At 38.0% G+C, this 25,071-nt stretch overlaps 2 protein-coding genes across 24 annotated transcripts; both read right to left on the bottom strand.

Annotated features, from left to right (window-relative positions):
• Positions 1–889: 889 nt before the first annotated feature.
• On the bottom strand, positions 890–4,201 carry LOC133738696 (cysteine-rich receptor-like protein kinase 10). Its single transcript, XM_062166277.1, has 7 exons — positions 3,127–4,201; positions 2,822–2,947; positions 2,589–2,716; positions 2,231–2,441; positions 1,854–2,091; positions 1,618–1,768; positions 890–1,514 (listed from the first exon to the last, which is right to left on the bottom strand). The coding sequence occupies exons 1-7, from the start codon at positions 4,004–4,006 to the stop codon at positions 1,179–1,181; spliced, it is 2,070 nt and encodes a 689-aa protein (XP_062022261.1). The 5' UTR covers positions 4,007–4,201; the 3' UTR covers positions 890–1,178.
• Positions 4,202–14,546: 10,345 nt separating this feature from the next.
• LOC133740048 (putative disease resistance protein RGA3) lies at positions 14,547–24,500 on the bottom strand. Of its 23 annotated transcripts, XM_062167884.1 has the most exons (21): positions 21,354–24,500; positions 21,047–21,194; positions 20,380–20,723; positions 19,919–20,044; positions 19,711–19,829; positions 19,240–19,314; positions 19,042–19,113; positions 18,496–18,596; positions 17,998–18,116; positions 17,726–17,896; positions 17,583–17,632; positions 17,408–17,498; positions 17,265–17,326; positions 16,835–16,959; positions 16,606–16,766; positions 16,394–16,485; positions 16,098–16,156; positions 15,927–15,990; positions 15,509–15,611; positions 15,316–15,399; positions 14,547–15,087 (listed from the first exon to the last, which is right to left on the bottom strand). In XM_062167884.1, the coding sequence occupies exon 1, from the start codon at positions 24,362–24,364 to the stop codon at positions 21,395–21,397; it is 2,970 nt and encodes a 989-aa protein (XP_062023868.1). In that variant the 5' UTR covers positions 24,365–24,500; the 3' UTR covers positions 14,547–15,087; positions 15,316–15,399; positions 15,509–15,611; positions 15,927–15,990; positions 16,098–16,156; positions 16,394–16,485; positions 16,606–16,766; positions 16,835–16,959; positions 17,265–17,326; positions 17,408–17,498; positions 17,583–17,632; positions 17,726–17,896; positions 17,998–18,116; positions 18,496–18,596; positions 19,042–19,113; positions 19,240–19,314; positions 19,711–19,829; positions 19,919–20,044; positions 20,380–20,723; positions 21,047–21,194; positions 21,354–21,394. The 23 variants fall into 23 exon arrangements, with proteins under 23 accessions (XP_062023868.1, XP_062023873.1, XP_062023875.1 ...); XM_062167889.1 differs by having other exon boundaries at positions 16,606–16,959; positions 17,998–18,124; XM_062167891.1 differs by having other exon boundaries at positions 16,098–16,179; positions 16,606–16,959.
• Between the last annotated feature and the right edge of the window lie 571 nt (positions 24,501–25,071).

Raw genomic sequence — 25,071 nt, 5'->3', positions numbered from 1 at the left:
TTCAACTGATCCAAGCTGTTTCTATGTTCTTCTTCTGTCCCCAGATTCGACTGATCGAACGAGTTTATGTGTAAAGTTATAGTGTAAAGTTATACTTCGACGGCATTGTCCAATTTGATGGATCCAGATGTTTGAGCTAAACTATAGTGTAAAGTTATACTTTGACGACATTTACCAGGCAAACACCTACAATGATTTTCAATATTCGAATGACAATTACATTGAAGTTTCAGCATGGTTTACCAGCTAGATGATTAAAGAATACAATATGCAATAATTCTGATATAGCTAGCCCGACTAGAAAAACTTAATCAAGTGAAGCATGTGCTGTAGACAAAAATAGATCTATAAGATGCACGTAGAAGTAAACTAACCTTGATAGAATAGTTGTACCGTAAAGGAGACAGATTGCAATCACCTGATCGAGTCATTCACCATACGATCTTCATTATCACTCGCCCGGTGACCCAACGGGTGAACTTGCTCTAAGGGATCCACCACCCCAGACCTGTCTTGACCGTGACTTCCAAATATTCAAATTCCTTTCCAGCTAAGCTTTTTATGGAGTAATGATCAGAAAGAAGGAACAAATTTAGTGCTTCAATTCTTTTTCTTCAAAGAATGGGTTGTTTTTCTTTTTTCATTTTTCTCACTTTGTATATCCAAGCCCTCCGCTCTCATCTTTCTTCCTTGGATTATTCTTCTGCAGTTTCCCTCCCACTTTGGTGGCTTACTCATTTGATCTACATCCCTAAGTTCTAGTCAATTTCTTGACTTGTTATTTCTGCTCTTAATGGTTTTTGATTTTTCATTAGTGTGCCTTTTACTGGTTCTAGTCAATGGATTCAGAAGAGCTGGAGAAAACAAGAGAAGCAAAACAAAAAAGCAATAAAACAAATACAAGCTACAGGGATGTAACTAGAGAGCAGTGCAACAAACAGAACGACTAGTTACCAAAGAACCAGTAACTAGAAAATTCAATTGGTCACTTATTATACACATAAGATAAAAGGACATCAACTTTAACTATTTGACCTCAACCTCAACCTCAGCTGATACATATACATATATAGACTTTCTGCAACAATATTGATTTTGATGGAACCATCAAGCTCAAACGTTCACTTAAACAAATAAAGGATCTCCATTAATGGTAGTAAATAAAAATACTTAGGCCCCTAGCGTGGATGTAGTTCAGTAATATCTGAATCCATACCTCTTGACACAGAGCTTTGGGATTTATCAGACGTCTCAGTAAGTCTGAATCCCGACCCTGATGTCTCTGACTCAGTAGTATAAGGCCAATAATATGGAGGCCGTGAAGGTATCGAGATTTTGAGAGAATGACTATTAAGCATGGAAACAACTGAACCCATGGTTGGTCTGTCATTCAAATTTTCTTGGACACATAATAAACCAATCTGGATGCATCTGATTATTTCAGATCTTGAGCCTGTTGTTAACATGGGATCTATGATATTTAGAGTTGTATCATCCCTCCAATTTCTCCAGGCCTATAAAAATTTCAAAAATATTTCAGAAAAAAATTACATAGTTGCAGGCTATAGGGATAAATAGAGAAGTAATGTAACAAGTTGATTATATATTTCTACTCACGTAGCTTAATAGGTCGTCTTCATTTTCACCATTTCGGAAAGTACCACTCTTCTTGCCAGTAATTATTTCAAGAACTAACACACCAAAACTAAAGACATCTGACTTGACAGAAAAGCGCCCATGACTTGCATATTCAGGTGCCATGTATCCACTGTATAATTGCATCCACATTAGAAATTCAATTATGTTGGTTCTTAAAATTGAAAAATGTAAGTTAGAGTGCCACATTTACTTACTAGGTCCCAACAATGGTTTTTGTATCTGCTTGAGTTTGATCCATCACAAACAACCTTGCCATACCAAAATCTGCAATTTTAGGGTTCATATCTTCATCCAACAAAATGTTGCTGGCTTTGAGATCACGGTGAATAACTCGAAGTCGAGAATCTTCATGCAGGTAAAGAAGACCACGAACAATTCCTTCTATGATCTTGTAACGTGTTTCCCAATCCAAATGTTCATGATTGGTTGGGTCTGAAAACAATTTTGTTAGAACATATGTAATATGTGCCAGTGTTATGTGTTGTGTACCTTAGTTTTATCTACCATATATAAAATCTGAAGAAATTATAACTATGAAATATATATACCGAGGATCTAGAGGATACCATACCAAAAATGAAGTGATCAAGACTTTTATTAGGTATATATTCGTAAATGAGGAGCCTTTCCTCTCCTTTCAAGCAAAAGCCTAAAAGCCTCACTAAGTTCCGGTGTTGAAGTTGAGCAACTAACGTGACTTCATTTTTAAATTCACGATCACCCTGTTGAGAACTTTTAGATAGCCTTTTCACAGCTATATATTGTTCGTTATATAGCCTACCCTGAAAATAAGTTTATTAAATTAAAAAAAAAAATTATTTGGGTTATCATATAGTGTACAACAACAAAAATAGTTTTTACCACTTCAAAGGTTAACAAATTAGCAAAAGCACAATTGCAATTGAAAAAGTAAGGCTCAGTTTTTTTACCTTGTAAACAGCTCCAAATCCACCTTGTCCAAGCTTATTTTCATCAGAAAAGTCATCCGTTGCAGATTTAATATCTTCAAAGTTATATTGTAATGATTCCACGAGACTAATTTCTCCAGAAAAATCATCTGAAAAGGTACAACTTAGATATTAAAAAAAAAAAAAAAAGGTTTGAAACACCAGAGTAAAACAAATATGTATATTCTCCAAACACTAGAGACAGTTCAACTTACCGTCAAGTTTTACCCTTGGCTTCTTGACTCTTAAGAAAATACATATGCCACCAAGAAGCATCGTGACAAAAGTAATCACAACCACAATTATTATGATGATATTTCTTTTTGTGTTACTCTTCTTTCCTGCAGAAAATCAGAAGGGGGTATACGGGTCACTCCACGGTTCACGTAAATAATTTTGAGGCATAATACCTTGTGTATTGTATGGTTACTGGAGTGAGGATGGATGTACTTTCTCTAAGAAAAGATGGTTTGCTTACATCTATAATATAATACAATACGAACATATATTGTGTGTGTACCTTGCTTAGGTGGAAGTACTGGAGTTGTTAAAGTAACTGGAGCTGGAGCTGGAGCTGAAACTGAAATATTTAATTCTGAATCGGCTGTAGACTTGTAGAAAAGATTGTACTCAAACCTTATATTACAACTTGGTCTAAGAACTCTTGTTCCTGACTTTCCACTGCAACATCGTGGAATAGCAGAGATGCAACTGTTCAGGCAATTATGGCAATTGACTTTGTCTATGTCCGGAGTGCACTGCGCATGTGCATATATCGGTTCGCGATCGTCTGCATGTCCTGCTGGAGCTGGAACAACTGCATGTCCTGCTGCATATTTTTTTTGAGAATCACCTGAAGTAGCTCTATCTCTTAAGGTTTCCAACAAGGGGTTAAGCACCTGCCCGTACACTTGCGGGTTTAACGCGGTGTTCGGGCTGGGCAGATATATAAAAGGGTGCTCCTCCTCAATACCAAATATTAAGTCTTGAGAGTACCGTACCATGCAAGGCTCTGCCCATAAGATTGCTTCCATTTTATATGAACAGTTTCGCAGGAGAATCTGAGTGGAGTCGCTGAGACAGCTACTACATTCTCCGAGTGTGAGGTCTCCTCTGCACAATGCAATGGCATTCACTTTGTTGGAGCCTTGTCCGAGAGAAGAGTTGTGAAAGCCATAGGTGGTTTGGTTTTGGGAAGTGTTGGAAAAGGAGGAGAGGAGGCTGATGAGGTTTTGTTGGTAGATGCTGCCATTAGTGTATTTGCGGGAATCAGCACAGCTCCAGCACAATTCAGCCCTCGAAGTGCATGAGACGTCGCCTTTTATTATGGTTTGAGCAACAAGGTGGTGTAAGGTTATGGGAACGAAGAAGAAAAGAAGTAGCCATATTGAGGATCCCATATCTCTTTAAAACTCGAAACTAGTTCACAAATATTCTTCAAATGTTCTCGAGCTTTAAAGACTAGTTAGCAAGCATAATCAACCCACTCTCCATTCTATAGAAATGAAAATTCTATCTTATCTCTATCTCAACCTTACCTTTAGTCCCATGTCGCTATTTCCGGAACTGTATCGCAATTACTTCGGAACCAGCCTAACTAGTAACATCACAATTTCTTCAGAACCAGGCTAACTAGCGATGAGTCTCAACCTTACCTTTTGTGTGGTTTAGGTGGGTTAAGTGGGTTTGTGGTACGATATTAACTAAGCCTGTCCCATGTCGCTGAACTGTTTATAGTCTAGTCCTGGCTATCATATGTGGTTGTGGTGGTTTGTGCTGTTGACATCGTGACAAAGAGCTATCAGACAACATTTCATTTAACAACTAGGTCCACAAACTTTTTCCTTGTACAACCAAGGACACACTCCACTCATTTTTTCCTTTTACTATTCTACACAGTATCGGCCAACATTTTTTTGCTTAAAAACTTTAACATAGTATCAGCCTAAGAACTACCATTCAACATGCCACAATTTCACCCAACAACCTCCTGTCTAAGCGGTTACTAACATGGCAGAATCACTGCTGCCTTAGTCTGATATAGGTTCAGTTTCTAAAACAAAGAACATAACGACTGCTACTGCTAATAAGTAAACAATTGTAGAAACAACTAAAATATTTTTGCAACAGTGTACTGGGCACAAGCTAGAATTTATTTATTCAAATATAAATACAGATATAGAACCCAGAGCCTCCCTCTTGGGTAAACAGCTAAAAGTTGTTTTGCTACTTATAACTGTTTACAAGTACTTACTTGGAATAAAAAGCACATTGCATCAAACGACTTACAGGAAAGATTGAACATACTGCTACTATCACACTGCTATTATGGCTTTCTTACTTCTTGAGAGAGAATGATTCTGCTCAATTTTCTGATGCCTTACAAACTGAACCTAAGGCTCCTTAATTAATTATATAGGGAGTGAAATTCAAACTGGAATTCAAAACATAAAAATGTACAGAACAACTCCATTATATTCTGCTCTCATGAGTGCTCCTGTTGATTGAGGTCGAATGACGAAAAGCAGATTCCTTTAGGTGAAATGTTTTTCACCTTCCTCTTTTTTGAAAAGCAAAAGCATCCTTAGGGAAAATGCCAAAGTTGTTTTCGGTGCTTTTTGCACCTGCTGCTTCACATGTTTTCATCTGTTTCAGAATTGTGGCCTAGGACAAAAGAATTATTTTCCATCCTGGCTTTAGTTCTGTTTTCTTCCACGTTTGTATCTTCATACATCTTGTAGTGGTTGTCGTTTTCAATCTTTTCGAACCATTGAAAACAAGTTAACGTGGAGTCTATCTCTTTTCTCTTTAGAAATAGAAAAAGGTCACTGCTAATAATCTCAGGATGATCATATGCAGTAACAATAATTTTTTCTCCTGCTGCCAGGAATGTATTTTCTGTATCTTTTTCGACGATCTTTTTGATATATTCTAGAGACATAGCCTTCATCCAGGGAATACTAGAATTCGGTTGGCCATTGTATCCAACACATGCAGGGTGAAGATACTTTCCTTGAATGATCCTCACATAATGGTATGGAGAAATATAGTCAACCTCTCCATTTTTCTTCTGAATCCACTCTGGTGGGGTAGATCTGAACTTCAATATGAGGATGCAGTCATTTTTTCTAACGTTCTTGACTGTGTTGACTATGATGGGTGGCAGTCTCTTGAGATCATCGTGGTTTTAGTCCAGAGGTTATGGACAAAACCATTTTCAACAAGCCAAAGCTTGTGTTCCTGTGGATGTTCACTTTGAACATTGACTACATATCTTCCAACATAAGGTTCAGGGACTATGAAGAGGATTAGAGGAAGACATGAATCAGAATTATGACTTCCAATAAGGTTATGAAAGTCGAACCAATCTGATTCTTTTAATGCTAAAACAGGGACTTTAGTACTCTCAGGATCTTCTAGATACTGGATTTTTTCATTCTAAACAGCACTCTGCTGTGTATTTTCATGAAGTTCTTCAAACTTTGGTCTGGCATTTTCATGGAGTTCTTCAGCTAGGGCAAATAAAGCTGGGAACATGACTCCACTGTTTCTTTCCTGAAAAGCATACAAAAGGTTATCTAAAATAGCTTTATGGTGATATGCTAATCTTCTGCCAGTTCTGAACACAGGTTCTTCAAAGGTTTTTAATTCATAATTAAAAACATTTATTACTCCAGATGGAGTTGGTTTGCTTTTTGGAAAAGTAACAGCCTTAAACGATCTTGATGAGCCTTTACCGTCTGCCGTTTGAAACGGGCTAGCCAATCCTTTACCCTGGGATTGATCAGTTATGGCTAGTCCTTTTGGACCTAGCTAGCAAAAATCTTTTGAGTGTTGTAGGAGAATTGTAATTGTGTGTATTATTGATGATATGAGCCCTTTAAATAGGGAGTTACAAGGTATACAAAAGGTAATAGAATCCGAATACAATTGAATACATAGAACACTTTCCTATTACAACTCTAAACCCTAGTTTGTAGAGGCACACATTATGTCGACATCCTTCAACACTCCCCCTTGTGCCGCTCAAACTTGGCGATGACGCTTTGACTGTTGCCTCGTTAAAAACCTTGCCAGGTAACAAAAACCCTGTGGGACAAAAATAACCCTGGTCGAAGGACAAAAAGAGCACAACACGTCCTTCACTCTTCGAGATCTAACATGTAGACATCATACCTCCCCCTGATGTCCATATCTCCCCCTGATTGCTACAATCATGGGAGTTCGGATAACTTCCTTAATCCGATGCTCTTCACATGTTTCTCGAAGGTGGATTTTGGTAACGACTTAGTAAATAAGTCCACTACATTATCCTCAGATCGGATTTGGTTCACTTCAATATTTAGAAGTGCCTGTTGTTGCTGATTGTAAAAGAACTTAGGCGATATATGTTGGTGTTGTCGCCCTTGATGAAACCTAATTTCATTTGTTCAATACAAGCTGCATTATCCTCATAAATGCATGTAGGTTCATCTGTGGTAAACTTCAAACCACAAGTTCCTCGAATATGTCTAACTATAGACCTTAGCCATATGCATTCTCATACAGCTTCATGTAGAGCAATAATCTCTGCATGATTTGAGGAAGTAGCAACAATGGTCTGTTTAGTAGACCTCCAAGATATCGCAGTGGTTCCCATGGTAAAGACATAACCCGTTTGGGAGCGACCTTTGTAAGGGTCAGAGAGATACCCTGCATCAGCAAAACTCATCAAGACATCGTTGTCATTTTGATGGAGGGGAGGAGGAGCACGGAAGGTGGCGTTTTGCCTTGTTGAGTCCGATCCCACACTTCCGTTATTTCTTTTCTCTTTGTAGGGATAAAACAAGCCCATATCTATCGTACATTTTAAGTATCGAAAGATTGTCTTTATATCAGTCAAATGGCGTTGCGTTGGCGCAGGGCTACATCTAGCCAACAAGTTCATAACAAATGAGGTGTCCGGTCTTGTATTGTGTTAAGTACAATAATGCGCCTATTGCACTTAGGTAAGACACTTTTGCCAATTAACACGTCTTCGTCATCATCCCTGAGACGAAACGTATCCCTCTTAGGATCAAGACTACGGACGACCATGGGAGTGCATCTTTGACTTTATCAAAATGCAAAATATTTGTTGACACGGTATACAAGTTCTAAATCTAGACAAAACCGTGTTTTCCCAAGGTCCTTCATCTCAAACTCAGATTTCAGGTGTTCAGCGGTTTCCCTTAACTCTCAAGGGTTCCAATTATGTTTATCAACATAAACAGTGACAATTGCAAATCCGGAACTTGTCATGAAAACGCAGGGGCATAATTCATCATATCCCTTCCCAATCAAGTAGTCACTTTAGTGAGCGTTTCACCCTAATTGCAAACGCGCTCCGTGGTCTAGAGCCACTTGACTTTGGTAATGAAGTTCACAAGAACCTTCATTGTATCCCGTATCTAGATCCCCATAGAGATACGTAGTGACCACATTCGTAAGCTGCATGTTCAGTTATTTGGAAACTACCAAACTGACAAGGTAGTGGAGTGCAATGACATCTATTACGAGAGAATATGTCTTCTCGTAGTCGATTGACTCGATTCTAGGGCGTTTTGTGAGAAGCCTTGCGCCATAAGGCGAGATTATCATCTCTTTTTCTCATCACGCTATCTAACGAAGACCAATTAATGTCAACAAGTTTTATGTTAGAAGGTGTTGGCATCTCAGGCCCGAAATCCTTCCTCTTCGTTAGTGAATCCAATTCAACCTGGATCGCATTTTTCCATTTAGGCCAATTTTCTCTACGTTGGCATTCTTTAACGGAGTAAGGTTCGATGTCATTGGTCTCAATAATTCCACGTCTTCATGTGCACTAGTGTAATTCGTAGAGATCTCTATATTCTCAGGACTTGGTTCTAACATTGAGGCGTCCCCCAATGATGTCCCTTGAACATAACCACAATCCAGAATATTCTCATGAGACGGATTTTGAGTATCAATGATCAATGGATCAAGTCGTGCCAAACTCGCTCTCTTCCTAGGGCGAGAATCCATCGAACCTATGGGTCTCCTACGCTCTCTAGCGGAACCCATGGCCTATGACGCCATTATGCCACCTTGTGGCGTTACCAGACCACCATCCATGGTGGTGGTGCCGTACCCATCTTCTCTGGGTGGCACCATGTCCTCTTGTGGGGACATCAATCCTTGCAGGCATGTTTGCAGCAGGGTATATGTGATCTCGTCAATTTTAGGGGATCAAGATGAGAAATTGACGATCAAGATGAGACATAGTGGGGACAGACCACGACAATTCCTGTCGTTCCTTAAGAACATTGACGTTCTAATCTCCCCCTAACGATGGGAAGACTGTCTCATCAAAGTGACAATCCGCAAATCCAGCGAAAAAGAGATCGCCTATCAAGGGTTTACATAGCGAACTTATAGTTGGAGACTTATGTCCAACACAAATATATATATGCATTCGTTGCAATGACTCTTGTTGATGCGCTGTGGCGGCGCAATTAGCACATAAACTGCACACTCAAATATGCATAAGTACGAGATTAGACTCGAACCCAGTCACTAGCTGTAACGCAAATAAAAGTTGAGTGGCTGCTATGAGTCGTAGACGAATTAGCATAGCTGCATGCGATATTGCATAACCCAAGCGAAAATATTGGTGCGCATTACCAATGTCCGGGCTACCAACGTAGTCATTTAACGGTGGCTTTTCCGCGAGACCAATTGGGTGTGTACATGGGAATATGATACTTGATATCAATACCCAATGATATGCAATAGTCATCGAAAAATTTTCGATGTAAACTCTCTAGCATTGTCAAGTCGAATTGACTGAACGGGATGATCCGGGTAGTGAGCCCGTAGCCATATGATTTGGGCTATGAGTTCATTTTAAGCAGCATTACGAGTGGACGATAGTGCGACACGTGACCAGTGTGTCCGCATATCAACCAACAGCATCAAACATCTAAGCAGTCCGCAAGTTGGTTGAGTCGATCCACAGAATCCCTTTGGATTCTCTAAGAACACATGTGTCCTTTGCATAGGATGGTCTCGATCCTTAAAGAGCAGGCTTTGGGAAACGAGCGATGGGCCTTAGAAGCAACCAATGAGGATTTTGGTTGAGCCACGAAATCACAATTGACTTGAGAAGTGGAGAGAGGTGGCACATTGCCACTCTTGGCGTCAATGCCAAGCTATTGCCGTAGGGGGTGACGGCATGGTCCTTCTCCTTGAATCAACTTTTGATTCATACTTATTTTCACTCGAAAGAATAGATGTCCGTGTGAAGTCTAAAAGGATCATCATATCATGACCTGGATGTCCCAATTGGTCATGCCAAAGCCTATATGTGTCGATGTCCCAAAGTCATCTCTTATGACGTTATTGGACTAAATTACTCGAATAGTGGTTACATATATATAACTCACTAGAGCGACACATGAGCTTCTCTAATACTCGTAGTCATTAGAGATAATGCAAAGGAACTTATGTCTATTCTCGCTATGTGTTTCCACATGAAAACCGTTGGCTCTAATATCTTGAAAGCTCAAAAGGAGGACCTCTAGCCCTAGAAGCGTAGAGAGCTTCAGTGACATAAATCAATGTGCCATTTGGCAATGAGCTGGTCCTTGACCATGAATTAATTGTGATGGCCCTACCATAGTAGTCACAGAAGATTGAGTAGGTATCATCCCAAGGAATAATTGCCTATGTCAAGGTATGATGTGCGTAGCAGCACTATCCGCGAGGCATTCTAGCTCTCTGGGAAACATACCTAAGTGAATAAAGTTTGAAATTAAAAGAATCGACACTTTATTAATAATAGCCAACGATTACATCAAAGTTTCTTGATCAAATCTAATCCAAATAAAATGAAATGTAGACAAATTGTAGTCACTCAATCCTTTTGGTAATTCCAATTAAATATGACCAGGAAAGTAAGAGGAGAGGTCGGTGGAGCGAGGCTCGCTTAAGTACCACTAATCTCAACTTAGATTCCTAGACATCATGTTTAATTGAGTACGCCTAGTAAGAAAGAGTTAAAACCAAATGTCATTTATTCATTAAGGCACAATTTCCATTAAATAATTCTTGGAAAATGAAAGACTATTTAATCAAAATCTGCGGCATCAACATTGTTGTTTTCCTCATCAGATTTGAAGTCCGTAATGATGAGATTGACGTCATTGTCATCTCCATCATCTCCTTCAGCTGCGAGATGAGCCTCATGCTCTCTCATATCTTTTATATACCTTGTATTGTGTAGCTTTGTTTTTCCACTCGCATTCTAGCGCTTAAACCAATGCTCTGAAGATCCACATCCATAGCATTACCTCACCCATTAATTGAGATGTACCTTGTGCATTTGGACATCTTCTAGGGATGTTGGTGGTGGTAACACCACTATCGGCGGCGCTGGTTTTGCCTCTCCCACGTTGGCCCAAGTTGCCACGTGTCCGCGTATCTCGCGGTTTTCCTTCCTTTGTAGGGCGGTTGTATGGACTCACACGTCCATTTTGTTGTCCTCTAACTTTTAGGGTTCCGCTCCTTGCGCTCTTTTTTCTGTGCGCTATTATAATTCGCCTCGTGAACGCTCTTAGTTCCAACGGGCCTTTGAATTATGGTTTTTCACGAGTATGTTGTCAACTTACTCAGTAACTGACATAAGTTGATGAAACCTCGTAATCCATCTAGCATTGCACACAAGCCTATATTGCTTTGCAACCAATAGTGTTGAGACGGGGAAGGTTGAGAGGATTTATCAATTAATTCATATTCTGTGAGCTCTACTCCACAGAATCTCATTAGCAGTGAGGTGATTCTTGACATTATTCACCCATCGGTGATAACAAATGTCATTTGAATCTGGTTTAGTGAAGTCGGGTTTTTGCATGTTTGCATTCGACATTCAAAGATGAAGGAGAATAGATTAGTTTCGGAGTCAAAACTTCCACGAAAACTAATATAAGGTTTCTGAGCCTTAATGCTACCAAGAAACTGATTTCCAAGAATATTTGGATTAGACCGAAACAATGATGTTGATAATATGGTCACAATTCGATGCTTACGGACGCTCTTAGTCCAACCATTATGAACACTCTTAGTTCATACGAACGCTCTTAGTTCGTTTAATTATGAACACTCTTAGTTCATACGAACACTCTTAGTTCGTTAAGCGTGAATCCCCACAATTCCGCTTTGTTAAATACTCAAAACCATTTGGCAACATATATTCTAATATTCTGCAGAAAATAAAAGGAATTTAAAATACAATAAAGCAACAACTTTAATTACAAAATCTTACGTGATGATTTGGGCTTGAGAACACGCGCGTGTTGAAGCAGCAGCAGCAACAAGTGGTAGCAAACGGCGACAACAGCAAGCAACAAGTTCAGCAGCAGTTTCTGCAGCAGTTTGGACAGCAGCAAGCAGTAGTTTGGACAGCAGTTTCTGCAGGCTTGCGGCAGGAGTAGCAGGAAGGCAGCAGGGGCTGCAAGCTTGCGGCAGGAGGAGCAGGGAGGCTGCGGCTAGGGTTTGGAAAGCTGCGGCAGATTTGTTGTTTAGGGTTTTTAGGTTTTTTTCTTTTTTTTTTCGGCTAGGGTTAGAGTATCGTGCTGATAACGTGTTGTAGGAGAATTGTAATTGTGTGTATTATTGATAATATGAGCCCTTTAAATAGGGAGTTACAAGGTATACAAAAGGTAATAGAATCCGAATACAATTGAATACCTAGAACACTTTCCTATTACAACTCTAAACCCTAGTTTGTAGAGGCACACATTATGTCGACATCCTTCAACATTGAGGATTTTTTCTTTGGATTCCTCAGCATTTTCAGGTTCTTTCCCTGTTCTTCTGTTTCTGGGATTGCAACCTTCATCGCCTTCTCTTCGACTGAACATTGTCATTTCTCTTGTTAGGGCGTCTGGAAGATAGTTCTTGTTTCTTGAAATTAGTTCAACATTATAATCATATTGGTTAAGAAATAATTGCCAGTTAGCTAATCTTCCTCTATCAGAAGCTTTATCAAGTTTAAAATTTTTAAAATTTTTTACTCTACCACAATCGGTGCGTACAGTAAAAGGTTTTCCCAAAAAGGTTGGGGAGTTTAAAATTGTTTTTTTAACAGCCAAAATTTCTTTTTCTCTTGTAGGATAATTTTGTTCTGCAGGGCTAAACTTGCCACTACAAAATTTGCAAATCTTTTCAATGTTAGTTCCAGGCGTTTTTGCTAGAACAACACTGGACCAGTAATTATCACTAGCATAAGTTTGGAGTATGATTTCATCATTCTCTTCTGGTTGTTGTAGAGGAGGGAGATTCTTGCAGAGGGATTTTATCTGCTTCACAATTTTTTCATCATCTTCTGTGAAGTTCCATTTTCGTTTGGAACTTGTTTTAGGAGATAACATTACTGTTAATCCTAAGATTTTGGGAATGAAATCCCTTCCATAGTTAATGACTCCTAAGAACCTTTCTAGACTCTTAGCATCAGGAATTTTATCTGGGAATTTCCATATTTTCTCAAGAATGTGGGGCTCTCTTTTCCCTGTCTTGTTTGAAGTTCCAGATACTTGGGGTAGTTGCTAGACTTCACAGCCACAAGGATTTTCTGATGTGAGAAGAAACAGAGCAGGGTGGTTCTTCTGATAAACCTGGGTTTTGCGGACAAGTAAGGGCGACATGTGGAAGTCATAGTATGATTCATGATGATGACAATCAACTTATGTTATATTTTGATTGATAAGGAAGTTGTAGGTTGAAATTTTGAATAGGCCCCAAGGTATCTCGAGTTAGACCATCTCCAATGAAGTGGTCATTTGCCACATGGAATGTCCAACGGTTACAAATGAAAGATGAATTCACTCCAACAGATATGTCAAATCCTACGTGGATTTGACATTCCAATTCTTACTGTCAAAATTGACAGACCCAAACTCGTCTGTCTTTTCTTTTTTTATTCATTCTCTCTCTCTCCTTCTCCCTTCTTTCTCGTCTCTCTCTCTCTTTATTCATACCCAGAACCAGACCAAAGAACATAGATGGTACAACGACGAAACAAGAAGGGTTCATACTGAAACAAGAAGGGAATATGTACAGGATCTCTTCATGTTTGTTTTCTCCTTCTCCCTTCTTTCTCGTCTCACTCTCTTTGAAGATGCTTAAACCCAGTTCTTTGACCCAATTGCTTAAACCCAAGCAAATACAATCGGATCCAATACAATCACCAATTAGAACAACTATCGTAGAACACCCAGATTCAGCATTCACATCCTAGCAGGGAAAAAGCAATCAATCTCAAATTCTCAATAAGTTCATGGTTGTGCATGTACGGATAGAAAGGGCAGGATAGAAATTTAGACAGAAGAGTAGAAAAAGGAGGAGACAAAGAAAAGACCCAGAAGGAGAAGAAGATAAGAGGAAGATGATGGGATGATGAAAGAGAAGAGAAGGAAGATGGAGGAAAAGAGTAGAAACAGAATGGGATATGCCGATCTGGGGATGAGGATGGAGAGAGAGAAAAAGCTCTCTTGATTTTTCTTATATTAAATACTCCGAAAAATAATAAAATAATATTAAATTTAACATATCTGTTGGAGTTAAAATTTGTCAAAAATAACATTTGACACATCAACTGTCAAATTTGAATTTGACACAAGCATTTTAACACTACCATTGGAGATGCTCTTATAGCTCTATCTATCTTTTTTATTTATTTTCTATACAAACTTCTCTTCCATCAAGAAATCGAATTACCTTGGGAAAAATAAAGAGCACTAAAAAAAGAAAAAGAAAAGAGGATCTCAACCAAATCATATGTAAATATCAGTAAAATGTCACCTATTCTGGTTAAAGAATCACAAGGGACTAATACCAAATACGAACTCTTCTGGCGATATAAAAAGAAAAAGAAAAGAGGATCTCAACCAAATCATATGTAAATATCAGTAAAATGTCACCTATTCTGGTTAAAGAATCACAAGAGACTAATACCAAATACGAACTCTTCTGGGGATATAACTAGCACTTCCAATAAAGAGTACCGTATGTAATGGGGTCTCTTGGTCTTGCCTTACACTAGTGTCTTAGTAGTACAACTATTACCGCCATTTTGGTTTTCGTCTGAAATTGTACTTCATTAAAGAAAAAATAAATACAATGTAATCACAGAGAAGTTGGAGGTTCATGAACTCCAAATTGGGTACATATGCTCTGTTTAGCAAGCTTAATTTGCAGCATAATCAGCAGCGCTATTTGCTTCATTTGTGAGTACTAGTCCAACTCCACAAGAAAGGAAGAGAGGAGTTTTGGAATCTCAGCAAGTGGACAATAGAACACTTTCAAGTGTACTATGGAGACCAGATCACTTCAGCCAGGAGTGATACGATGGCGGTTTGATGGAGCAGCAAGTTTGAAATTCTAAGTAGCTGCACATGCTTCAGCTAATACTACATATTTCAAAAGCATCCGCATGCCACATTCCCTGCAAAAGGAACAAGAATCAATTGAAATGACAATATTTATCCCGAGGTATATCCCTCCAACGTTTATCATTACAAAAGAGTGAGGAAACAAAAACAAACTACAAATCAACCGCCTATTTGGTTTTACATAAAAAGGTTGTCATATTTGTTCATTACAAGAATTTCTCTAACGCATTTTCTGGAAATAAATTCAACAGAATTAAAATACATATCAGAATACAACAAACCTCATGTGGCCTTTATGTCACTTGATGAATCTTGAAAGTGGCTTCAATTGACACCTTGGGGCATGTACATGTGCATACTCTTCCCTGCGTTCCATGGCAAGAAAAGATTCAGCCGCTAAAACAAAGAGAATGAAAAATTCCAACTAACAATATTACAGCCAGAAAACTAGTATTGAAGCCTTTAAACCCTTACATAGGATTACTTCCACTACTGATAGGAATTTCCTAGTTAATATAAAACACTAATTGCATGTACATCAATCAGTCGAGTGGATCCCAGAATGCAAGCATCAAATCTGTCATTCAGATATAAGATGTAGTTAAATCTATGTTTTTGTCATTCAAACCATTAGAAATTGGCATCTGTAGTTACAGGATAGCCTTAAGAAGATCAAAGGATTAACAATCCCAGGAAACTCAACTCAAACTAACCAGTTCCTCTACAATTTACGTATAATAGATGCTCCATTAATTATGAGATAAGATAAAATACAATAAAATACAAAGTTTTAAGATTCGACCTAATCAGAGGACATGATATATGTATAACACTTAGCACCATAGATATCCCTAACAAGCTAACTACCAACACTTCAACCTCAACCACTTACCATAGCACTAATCAGCTGGACAGCAGTCGCAGCACCAATTCAATTCTTTCTGCTTCGCCCTGGCCTACACATAAACTTGGTTAGGATTTTTTTTATACAGAAGATATATATTGTATTTGAAATGGGAATTATGCAGTTTATTCGTCAAGTATTGGATAGCATAAAGAGTACCGGAGAGTCATCATGTCTTGAGGAATCCAGCGACTGCAACTTTGAGGTCTGTTAAGTTCCTTCCAAGTTTCATGAAAATAAACTATTATTAATAGCGCAAATAATTTTGATAATAAGCTGCATAGAGTCCTAAATCTAGAGTCTGCATGAATTTAAAGCTCTGCAAACAGCATGAGCAACTTTATGAAACATATGTAAAAGCTCCTTTCTCTGTTCCAAATATGTAAAACAAGAGGAAATTTTAGACTTCTAAAAACTAACCCCAGTACCCTTGAAAGAGTTATGATTCCACTTACTTGGTCTGTAATTGTACTTTAAAATAGAGTACAATGGAAACAACACAGAGAAACATGTGGCGGATGGCACTCAGCCTCTGGGTACAAACAACCTAAACCAAAACTAAAAATGAGAAAGGGGGAAAAAATATACACAACAATACCAGCCAATTTTTTAGAGGATGGAAGAAAAAGGTACAAGGAAAAAGAACAGAGAGGAAGCAAAAAATAACCTTGATGTCAGCCATGGAAAGAAAAGATAGGAGAGAGGTTAGGGATTGAAGGAAACCCATTTACATGCATAACCTCTGTTTAGCAAGCTTGATTTGCAGTGTGATCAGCAGTGCTGGTAGCTATAATGATGAATACTAGTCCAACTTGATCCATCAAAGAGCTGGAAGCACAGAGTGATGAGATTCATAAAAGTAGAGAATAGATCCTCCAAATCACTCTCAAGTGTACCTGGAAACGAGACCACCAGATCAGTACTGCCACCAAGTATGATATGCTGTTGGTTTGACAATATAGCAAGTTTGAGATCCTCATTTGCCGCACATACTTCAGCATCCACTGCAGAGTTCAAAAGCCTATACATGGCAAGTCTTACAAAATCAACTAGAATTAAATTCAGTAATGACAGCATTAAGATGACACAATGACTAACAATCCCATGTTATGACTCAACAGATCATGTGCAATATGTGTGTGTGTGTGTGTCTATATATATATGTATATATATTATATACGCATGCTCCATTAAAGAGATACAATAAATACAAAGTTTTAAGATCTGAACCAAGCAGAGAAGAAAACAGGATGAATAACACTCAGTATCATTCACCATAGAATCCCTAACAAGCTATCTGCTACCACTTCTATCTCCACCACTTACCATAGCACTCAGAAGCTTGACAGAAACAATGCAATTCTGAATTCCTTATGCCTCAGCCTAGCCTGTGCATAAGCTTGTTTAGACTTTTACATACAGCAGATATACAATGTATTTGAAGTGGATATATGCAGTTAATTCTTTACGTTTGGCATAGTAGAAGGAGTACCAAGGCTTCATCAGGTGTTGGGGTAGCCACTGCAACTTTGAGGTATGATCATGATTGTGCAATATTGGCTGCCAAGTTTCATGACCTTAAATTGTTATAGATTGCAGATAATTCAAATTATCTTGCATATAGTCCTAAATCTAAGAACTCACGGAAATTCAAAACTCTGCGAAGCTATTAATCGACACCCTTATGCTCCTTTCTGTGTTCCAAATAAGTAAAACATGTGTGTATTAGACTAACAAAAAATTGCATTGGAACTCTCAAAAGAGTTATAAATACACATTGTTCTTACCTGTTACTGGAATGAATACAACCAGCAAGATTTACAACTCTGTCTCTGCAATATGATACTCGCTTCTACCAATGTTGAAAAATCAAGACCCTGCTTGATGCTCAATTCTAGAGCCAGTGTATGTTCATATGTATTTCACTGGGCAGTCCTGACCCATATTTACATCTATCCCTAAAATATAAAACATTGAAAGGTTGGAATAAGCGTCCAACTACAAATTCAAATTACTTTAGACACATGAGCAATCACCCAATTGAATTTTGAAGATTCACCATTTGTATCAACAGCTATAGATGCTTCCACGACCATCCACCTTTGCTAACCATGTATCTTGAATTTTGAGGTTTCGCAATCTTGAGCCACTCTTTTCCTTTGCCTTCTCTGGCACCTACTGAACGACTAAGACATTAGCAAGGGAAAGATTATGATCACTAGTCTTTCTCTAATGCATATGTAGGTTACTTTATTTCTTACGACAAGTTCTCTAGAATTAAAATTGAAAAGAACAACTGAATGAGTGAGCTCAGCAGATTAAAACAGGACAGCCAACCTCATATACTTAGAACTCAAAAGTGAATTCACTTAAGACTTTGGGTTCCATTGATTCTTCCTTTCCTTTCAGGCTATAAAACCCCACCAAAAGGAAAATGGATAACAAAAACCTGTGACTGTAACTTACAACTCACAATTGCAAACTGAAGCCTTAAACTTTTATAGAGGACTATTTTAGATACAGATAAAAAATCACACCATCAAGTTAAAAGCCTCACCAATCAGTCAAATGAATGCGGAAACAGAAGATACAAGTTTTCTAGATATCACTGCTTCAAATTCCTCCTTCATATATCTCTCAAAATTTAACAACTAGCGCCTGTCAGAACATGCAATAACTAACAATTACATTCTTATCGCACATACTGATAAAGACACAGCTTGGTAGAAAGCAGCACAAAAGTCAAATCGATCGACACACCAAAATGTGTGTCTTGGAATTTAATTTTGTCCTGCCCTAACAATGCACAGAGTAATGAAAGTCAACTACATGAATGCAGGACAAACTGAAGAAATATAGACAGAACTGCATTCTTTAGCAGTTGCAAACTTAACTCACAACATGCAGTTGCTATCCATCCAACAAAGTTTTAAGCTGATTTAATTATATTGATTGGGAAAGCAAAGGACATAAATCTAGTGTAGAGAATTGAGAACACAACATAAAAATCCCCTGTAAGCTAAATGCAAACCCTTCAGCCACACCCACACACACATAAAAATAACCCTCGTGTGAATTGATGATAGAGAGGTCTCTAGCTTACATCAAGCTCATATCTCGATCATCAGCATAAAAACTCCGATGCAATAGTGAGCTCTTCATGCTTCTACATTGCCTACACATTAGGTTTCGATCTATATTAGATGCATAGCTGAAGAACTTGTTTGTAACCTGGATTACAAGAAAAATTCCACAGTACCACATTAAAGGTTTACAGAATCTGGCATTCTAGAATGGGTACCTGAGTGTCATGTTGTCTTTGAAGCACTGCGACTTAAAGATCTGACTTCCCAATCAGGTGATCTTGAAATCATTTCTGCAAAATTCATCAATATAAATTTGTATGTTTCCCATGTGATTTTACATAAGCTGCTTATTGTCTCAATCAAAGAAATATAAAAAAGCCATGGCATAGAAAAAGGCTATTAACGAATGCATTTCCTTTGGAAACAAAAAGTTTCCTTTCTGAGTTCTAGATTGAAGAATTTGAATGTTCTAGTATATGTAATAATTGTCTCTGATTCCACACTAGCCCAGAAAGAAAAATTGATGATTCTTGTGGTACGCCTTTTATATTCGATCTCGTTATATAACATTTTTAATAGATGTGAGAGAAGAAAACCAAGATTTGGAAGATAAAGGACCTAAAAACATAATATAAAGAAATGTGATTCACCCAAAGAAAAAAAAAGGAAAAAGAATTTCAAGTTACCTGCTTCCACCACTAGCTGATATTCTATCTTCCTTCATAAGAAAACTCTCCATGTTTAATGTTGGACCTGAGATAGTTGAGTCATCTTAATCTGCAATTCTTGCCACATCTCCTAATACCTGTGGTTAAACCCCAAAAGTGATTAATCACAAACCAATTAGAAGCACAATCATAAAGATTTTGCATGAAAAAATTAGCTGAAAGTTACCAGCATCCAATTCCATCCAGTACTCCCATGCTTTTCCATATAGTAATGTTGAAGCTTTGCCATTTCAGATGACCATGCTTCTCCATATAGTACTCCGAGTCTTTCTGTATCTCTCTTTCTGCCCTGCTGATAAACCAAGAGACCGTTTCAATGAGTTGTCCACTTATCCAAGACCTTCTGACAATTTGTTCCAATTAAAGGTTCACTATATTCTAATAGAAATTGAAATTTCAAATGCAAAAGAGCAACATGAATATTGGATCATATAATTTCGATGGATTTTTATAAAGAACGATTTCTTTTCAGAGACGATGACAGTAATAAAACTATATATATATCCCTCTAGCCTCATGCAGCCTAGCGATTATCTGAAGAAATAAAACAATGAAATATGATGATAGTTGCAATTCCAAGTAAGAATATGATGAATGAATAAAACAAGTAAACAATAGTGGGATTACCAGAAGATCGAAGGTGTATGAGATTGACAGAGTTTGATCTCCTCTCAGTAATTACTGGTATTACTATAAGGATACTCATCCCGATCCTCCCACCCAATTCGTTTCATCAATGTTAATGTCACAATTCTTGGGCCAGACATTCAAGGATGTAAATCTTCTTCATTCTGTTTTTTCCATGAAGGCTGAGAGGTTCCTCAACTTAGGTACAGGATGAGGATGATTTAAATGTATCCCATCCCAAAGCTTGTAACAATATGCCAACCCTTACGTCCACACCTCAGACACACAAAGCTTGCGGAGCATCCTGGTTCTCATGAGTGAGTACTGCTTCTTATGATGTCTACCTGCCAAAAGGGTGCTCTTATAGTTTGTGAAAAAGAAAAATGCCTTATCATAAATTTGTACTGTTTGCATGTTTGCATGTTTTTTTCTTCTTCTTTAAGCTGTGTAATCCTGAAAAGTATAGTCTCAAATCAAGGGACTAAAAGACACCAGAGCGCAACAATTTTACTACATCAATTTTTTTGTTTTTGTTTTGTTTTGAAGGATTACTGCATCTGAGCCAAAAAAAATGAAGCTCTTTCCAAGGTTCCAAATACGTAAAGCTTGCATATATTGATGAATACTAATTCATTACATGTCATAACTAAAACTGCTTTATACGTACCTTAAACATGAAGAAATAAAACCAGAAAATGTAATGGCAGATGCACATTGATCCCGCAGTACGATTTGGATTCTACCAAGCTTGTAAAAACAAGATCCTGTGGTGATTGCTGCATGGTGTTGTCTGGCCAGTAGCACTGTTGTGGACCCTAAACCATTAAGGAAACTCGTATTGATTATTTGAAGATTTTATAAATAGTAATGATAAAAATTGATATAAAAAAAAAATACTGGTGGTGGGAATTGGAAATGTAAATTATAGTAACTAACAAAGTCATAAATGAAGAGGAACTCAACTCAATTCGTACCTATGATTTGCAGAATCTTGCTTTCGGCATGCCTTTCAGGATCATTGATCCTCATCCTTATTATCAACATTGTCACCATCATCATGACCACCATAATACATAGCATAAGCTTTCTCAAACCATGATTGGGCTTCAATTTCAATGTTTGGGACGTGAGAGATCTTGGGCCACTCCTTTCCACTGCCTTCTTGACAATTTTCAGCAAGTGTCCTACATCCACTGATGGTAAGATTCTGCAGTAGTGATGTCTTCCGCAAGAAGTCTGGTAGTGTTTTAAGTTGATCGCAGCTATCAATTTGTAAGGAAGAAAGGCATGGCATTATCGAAATGTTAGAATCCTCTTTCCACCCTTCCTCCACTCCTTCCCATTCTTCCCACTCTGGCATTTGTTCAAGTTTAAGTTTCTTCAATTTTGGGAATAAAATACATGATGAGGAAGATGTTTGAGATTCTATTCCCAAAAATTCAACTCCAACCTTTTTGACTTTCGTATCGTATACTTCCAGTTCTTCAAGGGAATTCAACTTCCCAAGTGGAGGAAAAATTTCACAAACAGTCCAACGAAAAAGAGAAAGGATTCTCAAACTGTTTAATGACATCAATGAAGTGGGCCAGGTACAGACGCCCTCATACCAAGCGATGGTTAAAGACTCCAAATGTTGTGGTAGTTGTAAGACATCTACAATTTCTACATTGCTTTTTCTTCTCTTGCTTTCCAAGTTTGCAAAATCTAGTTCCACATGGAAAAGTTGTTTTTTCTTACCAAGATGTGCCTTCTCAGCCTCACTGTCATCCATCCAATCCCCCAAAACTTTTATCTTTAATCTACCCTGAAGCTGGTTCAAGCTTCCCAGATCTCCAAATGTGCAAGCTTCCTCAGAGTCACTACCATAAAGAGGACACTCATCTAGTGTTTGCATACTTGTTAATCTCCCAATCCCTTTTGGCAAGTGCATCAGAAGACTACAATCCCAAATATAAAGATGTTTCAAGCTTACCAGCTTTCCCATGGTCTCAGGTAGTTTTCTAAGTTTATGACACGAAAGAAGGCGCAAGGTCTGCAAGTTGCATAAGTTACCCAGTGTGTTAGGTAGTTCCTCTAAAGAACGATTTTCAGTCAAGTCAAGATACCTCAAATGTATTAATTCACCAATTTCCTTTGGAACTTCTTTTAAGTCATTATGACTCAAATTTAATGTCCGAAGACATTTCAATTGTGAAACTAAATTTGAGTCTATGACAGTGATTTTGGACTCAAAAGTTGCGAGACTGCGCAAATTTTTGCAATGGTCAAATGAAACAGAAGATGGAAAGGGACCATAAGGTGCAAACATTAAAGTAAAATGACGAAGCTTGTCATTCACTTGCTCTACAATGTTGTTTGCAGGGACTGACTCTATCTCATCATTATCATCTTTAGCCTCCATCATAAAACATTCATTTTTTGTGAGGAACTGCACAAAGTCATGCACAATATCATGCATTTTGCAATGCATAGTAGTCTTGTCAATTACATCGTCCTCAAGATCTTGAAAAAAAGATCGCAGAACTAAGTTATCAAAAACAGTATGACCTACTTTTTTCATCTCTTTGTTTCTTCTCAAGTTAAGATAGTCTTGTGACATCCACAACTCAATCAAATTGTGTTTGTCAAACCGATAATCTTTTGGGAAAGTTGCACAATATAAAAGGCAACTTCTTATCTCTGAGGCCAAATCATAATAACTTAGCAATAGTGGCTGAAAAACTTGTTGCTCAACCTCATCTATATCCCAGATCTTACTATCCAAAACATCTTGCCATTCTTTCCTTGTTTTTTTATTGCGCAAGAGGCTACCTAAAGTTTTCGCAGCAAGTGGCAACCCCTTGCATTTTTTCACAATTTTCATTCCAATATCTCCAAAAACATTAGACTCGTCTTTTCCCCTGCCAAAATATGCATGATGATTGAATAATGATAAACAATATTGTTCACTCAACTCTTCCACGTGGATTATGTGGGTGCTTGTTCCCACCATAGTAGCGACCTCTTGTTTTCGTGTGGTCACAACTATTCTACTACCATTAGCACAATTCTGCATCAAAGGTAACTCTAGTTGTTCCCACTTTCTATGATCTGGAGTCCATATATCATCTAGGACAAGGAAAAACCTTTTTCCCTTAATGGATTCAGACATACATTGCAAGCAGTAATCTAACTCAGTTGAATTTGGGGCATCCTTACCAATAATGGCTTTGGCAATTTTAACCTCATCAAAAGGGTCAGAGACACAAACCCATGACCTCTTCTCAAAATGGCTTTTGACATTTTCATCATTGTAGACTAGTTGGGCAAGAGTTGTCTTCCCCATACCCCCCATCCCTACAATAGGGAAGACAAGGAGCCCCCTCTCTTCTTGACTCTCACCCAACAACTTGCTTATCAAACTATTCTTTTCATTTTCACGGCCAAAAGTTTTTGATATATCGACAAAAGATGAAGTCTTTTGTCGTTCAGGTTGTTCAACACCTCTCTCTAAGTATTGAAACTTATATGTTTGTCTTTGTTGATCTATCAGTGAAAGCCTCACATTCAAATCTTTAATCTTGAGAGCAATGTCACGACGAATAATTACCCGACTGACTTGGCCAAGACAAAAGCAATGAGAGGGAATAGAGAACCATACCTTCTTCTTCTTCTGCTTCTGGATAGCAAGAGCTTTTCCACCTTCTGGTCCTTCTCTTTCTTGCTTCTCAACTTGTTGTTTCAGACTTTCAGAGTTCCACTCATCCACCACATCGACCATCTTGTAGGACACTTCTTTCAGCTTATCCAGCCAGTTTCTGACGCTGGCATCCTTCACTTGCCTCTGCTCTGCATCTTCAAGCACAGCTTGAATAGCTTCAAGGTTTCCAGTGAACTCTTCAATTTCTTTCTTGACATCCAAAACCAGTCTCACCTCTTCTTCGATACGCTCCAGAGCCATTGAACCCAACTTTTCTACTAGCACTGAAATGAGTGCATCAGCCATTCTTGATGCTAGAAAATCGTAGACAAGGATAACAAGATAAATGAGAGAGATATGAACTGAGAAATGCAGAATGGTTGTGCTGTTGCCTTTCTGCTACCTTGATTATAAACTGAAGAAATTTCCAGGACAGCTCAAAGTCAACTACTCCAGCAATGAAAATACTCCAAGTTGATTAGATAATTATAATAAAATAAGGTGTTGTTTAGCAGCACTTGCAATATAAATTGTTTTTAAGCCGACTTGCATGTGTTACCGGTTTGAATATTTCTTCCGGAGAATCTCCTACTTGTTCCACAGCAACTAGAATGAGATTAACAAAATCATACAAAAAAGAACTATATTGAAATGCATGACAAGCAATGGCTTATCTTTTAATAATTAATCTTGTGAAAAAATAAATTATTATTCAACACTAGAGCACATGGAGACAATAATCCATATTAAACAATCACTACAGAGAAACTTTCTCGTCATTAAATTCTTGGTAAATACTTCACTAATTTTATTCTTTCTGATGTTCCTAGCCTTCCCCCAGTAACTGAGTAACGTACTGAGCCAGGTTTCTGCCAGCAAAAATTACAATAAAGAGGTGAGGGTATTAATGGTAATTCAATGGACAGAGAAAAAGTGCTATATTGTTTTGTATAGGGGTAGACTTGAGTGGATTGAGTAGCAAAAGGTTTTTTTTTTAGAGTTTTTTGAGTAGC

Source organism: Rosa rugosa, chromosome 3, assembly GCF_958449725.1.
Source record: "Rosa rugosa chromosome 3, drRosRugo1.1, whole genome shotgun sequence".
NCBI classification, from domain to species: domain Eukaryota; kingdom Viridiplantae; phylum Streptophyta; class Magnoliopsida; order Rosales; family Rosaceae; genus Rosa; species Rosa rugosa.
The sequence above is the reverse complement of the archived record's forward strand: the minus strand, read 5'-3'. Positions and strand labels throughout refer to the sequence as shown.

Excerpts from the sequence above, each read along its gene's own strand:
- LOC133738696 (XM_062166277.1), bottom strand. The coding sequence starts at position 4,006 with ATGGGATCCTCAATATGGCTACTTCTTTTCTTCTTCGTTCCCATAACC. Across the intron at positions 1,769-1,853 it reads AAAACCATTGTTGGGACCTA|TGGATACATGGCACCTGAAT; the intron begins GTAAGTAAATGT and ends GCAATTATACAG. Across the intron at positions 1,515-1,617 it reads AAGACGACCTATTAAGCTAC|GCCTGGAGAAATTGGAGGGA; the intron begins GTGAGTAGAAAT and ends AAATTTTTATAG.
- LOC133740048 (XM_062167889.1), bottom strand. The coding sequence starts at position 24,364 with ATGGCTGATGCACTCATTTCAGTGCTAGTAGAAAAGTTGGGTTCAATG.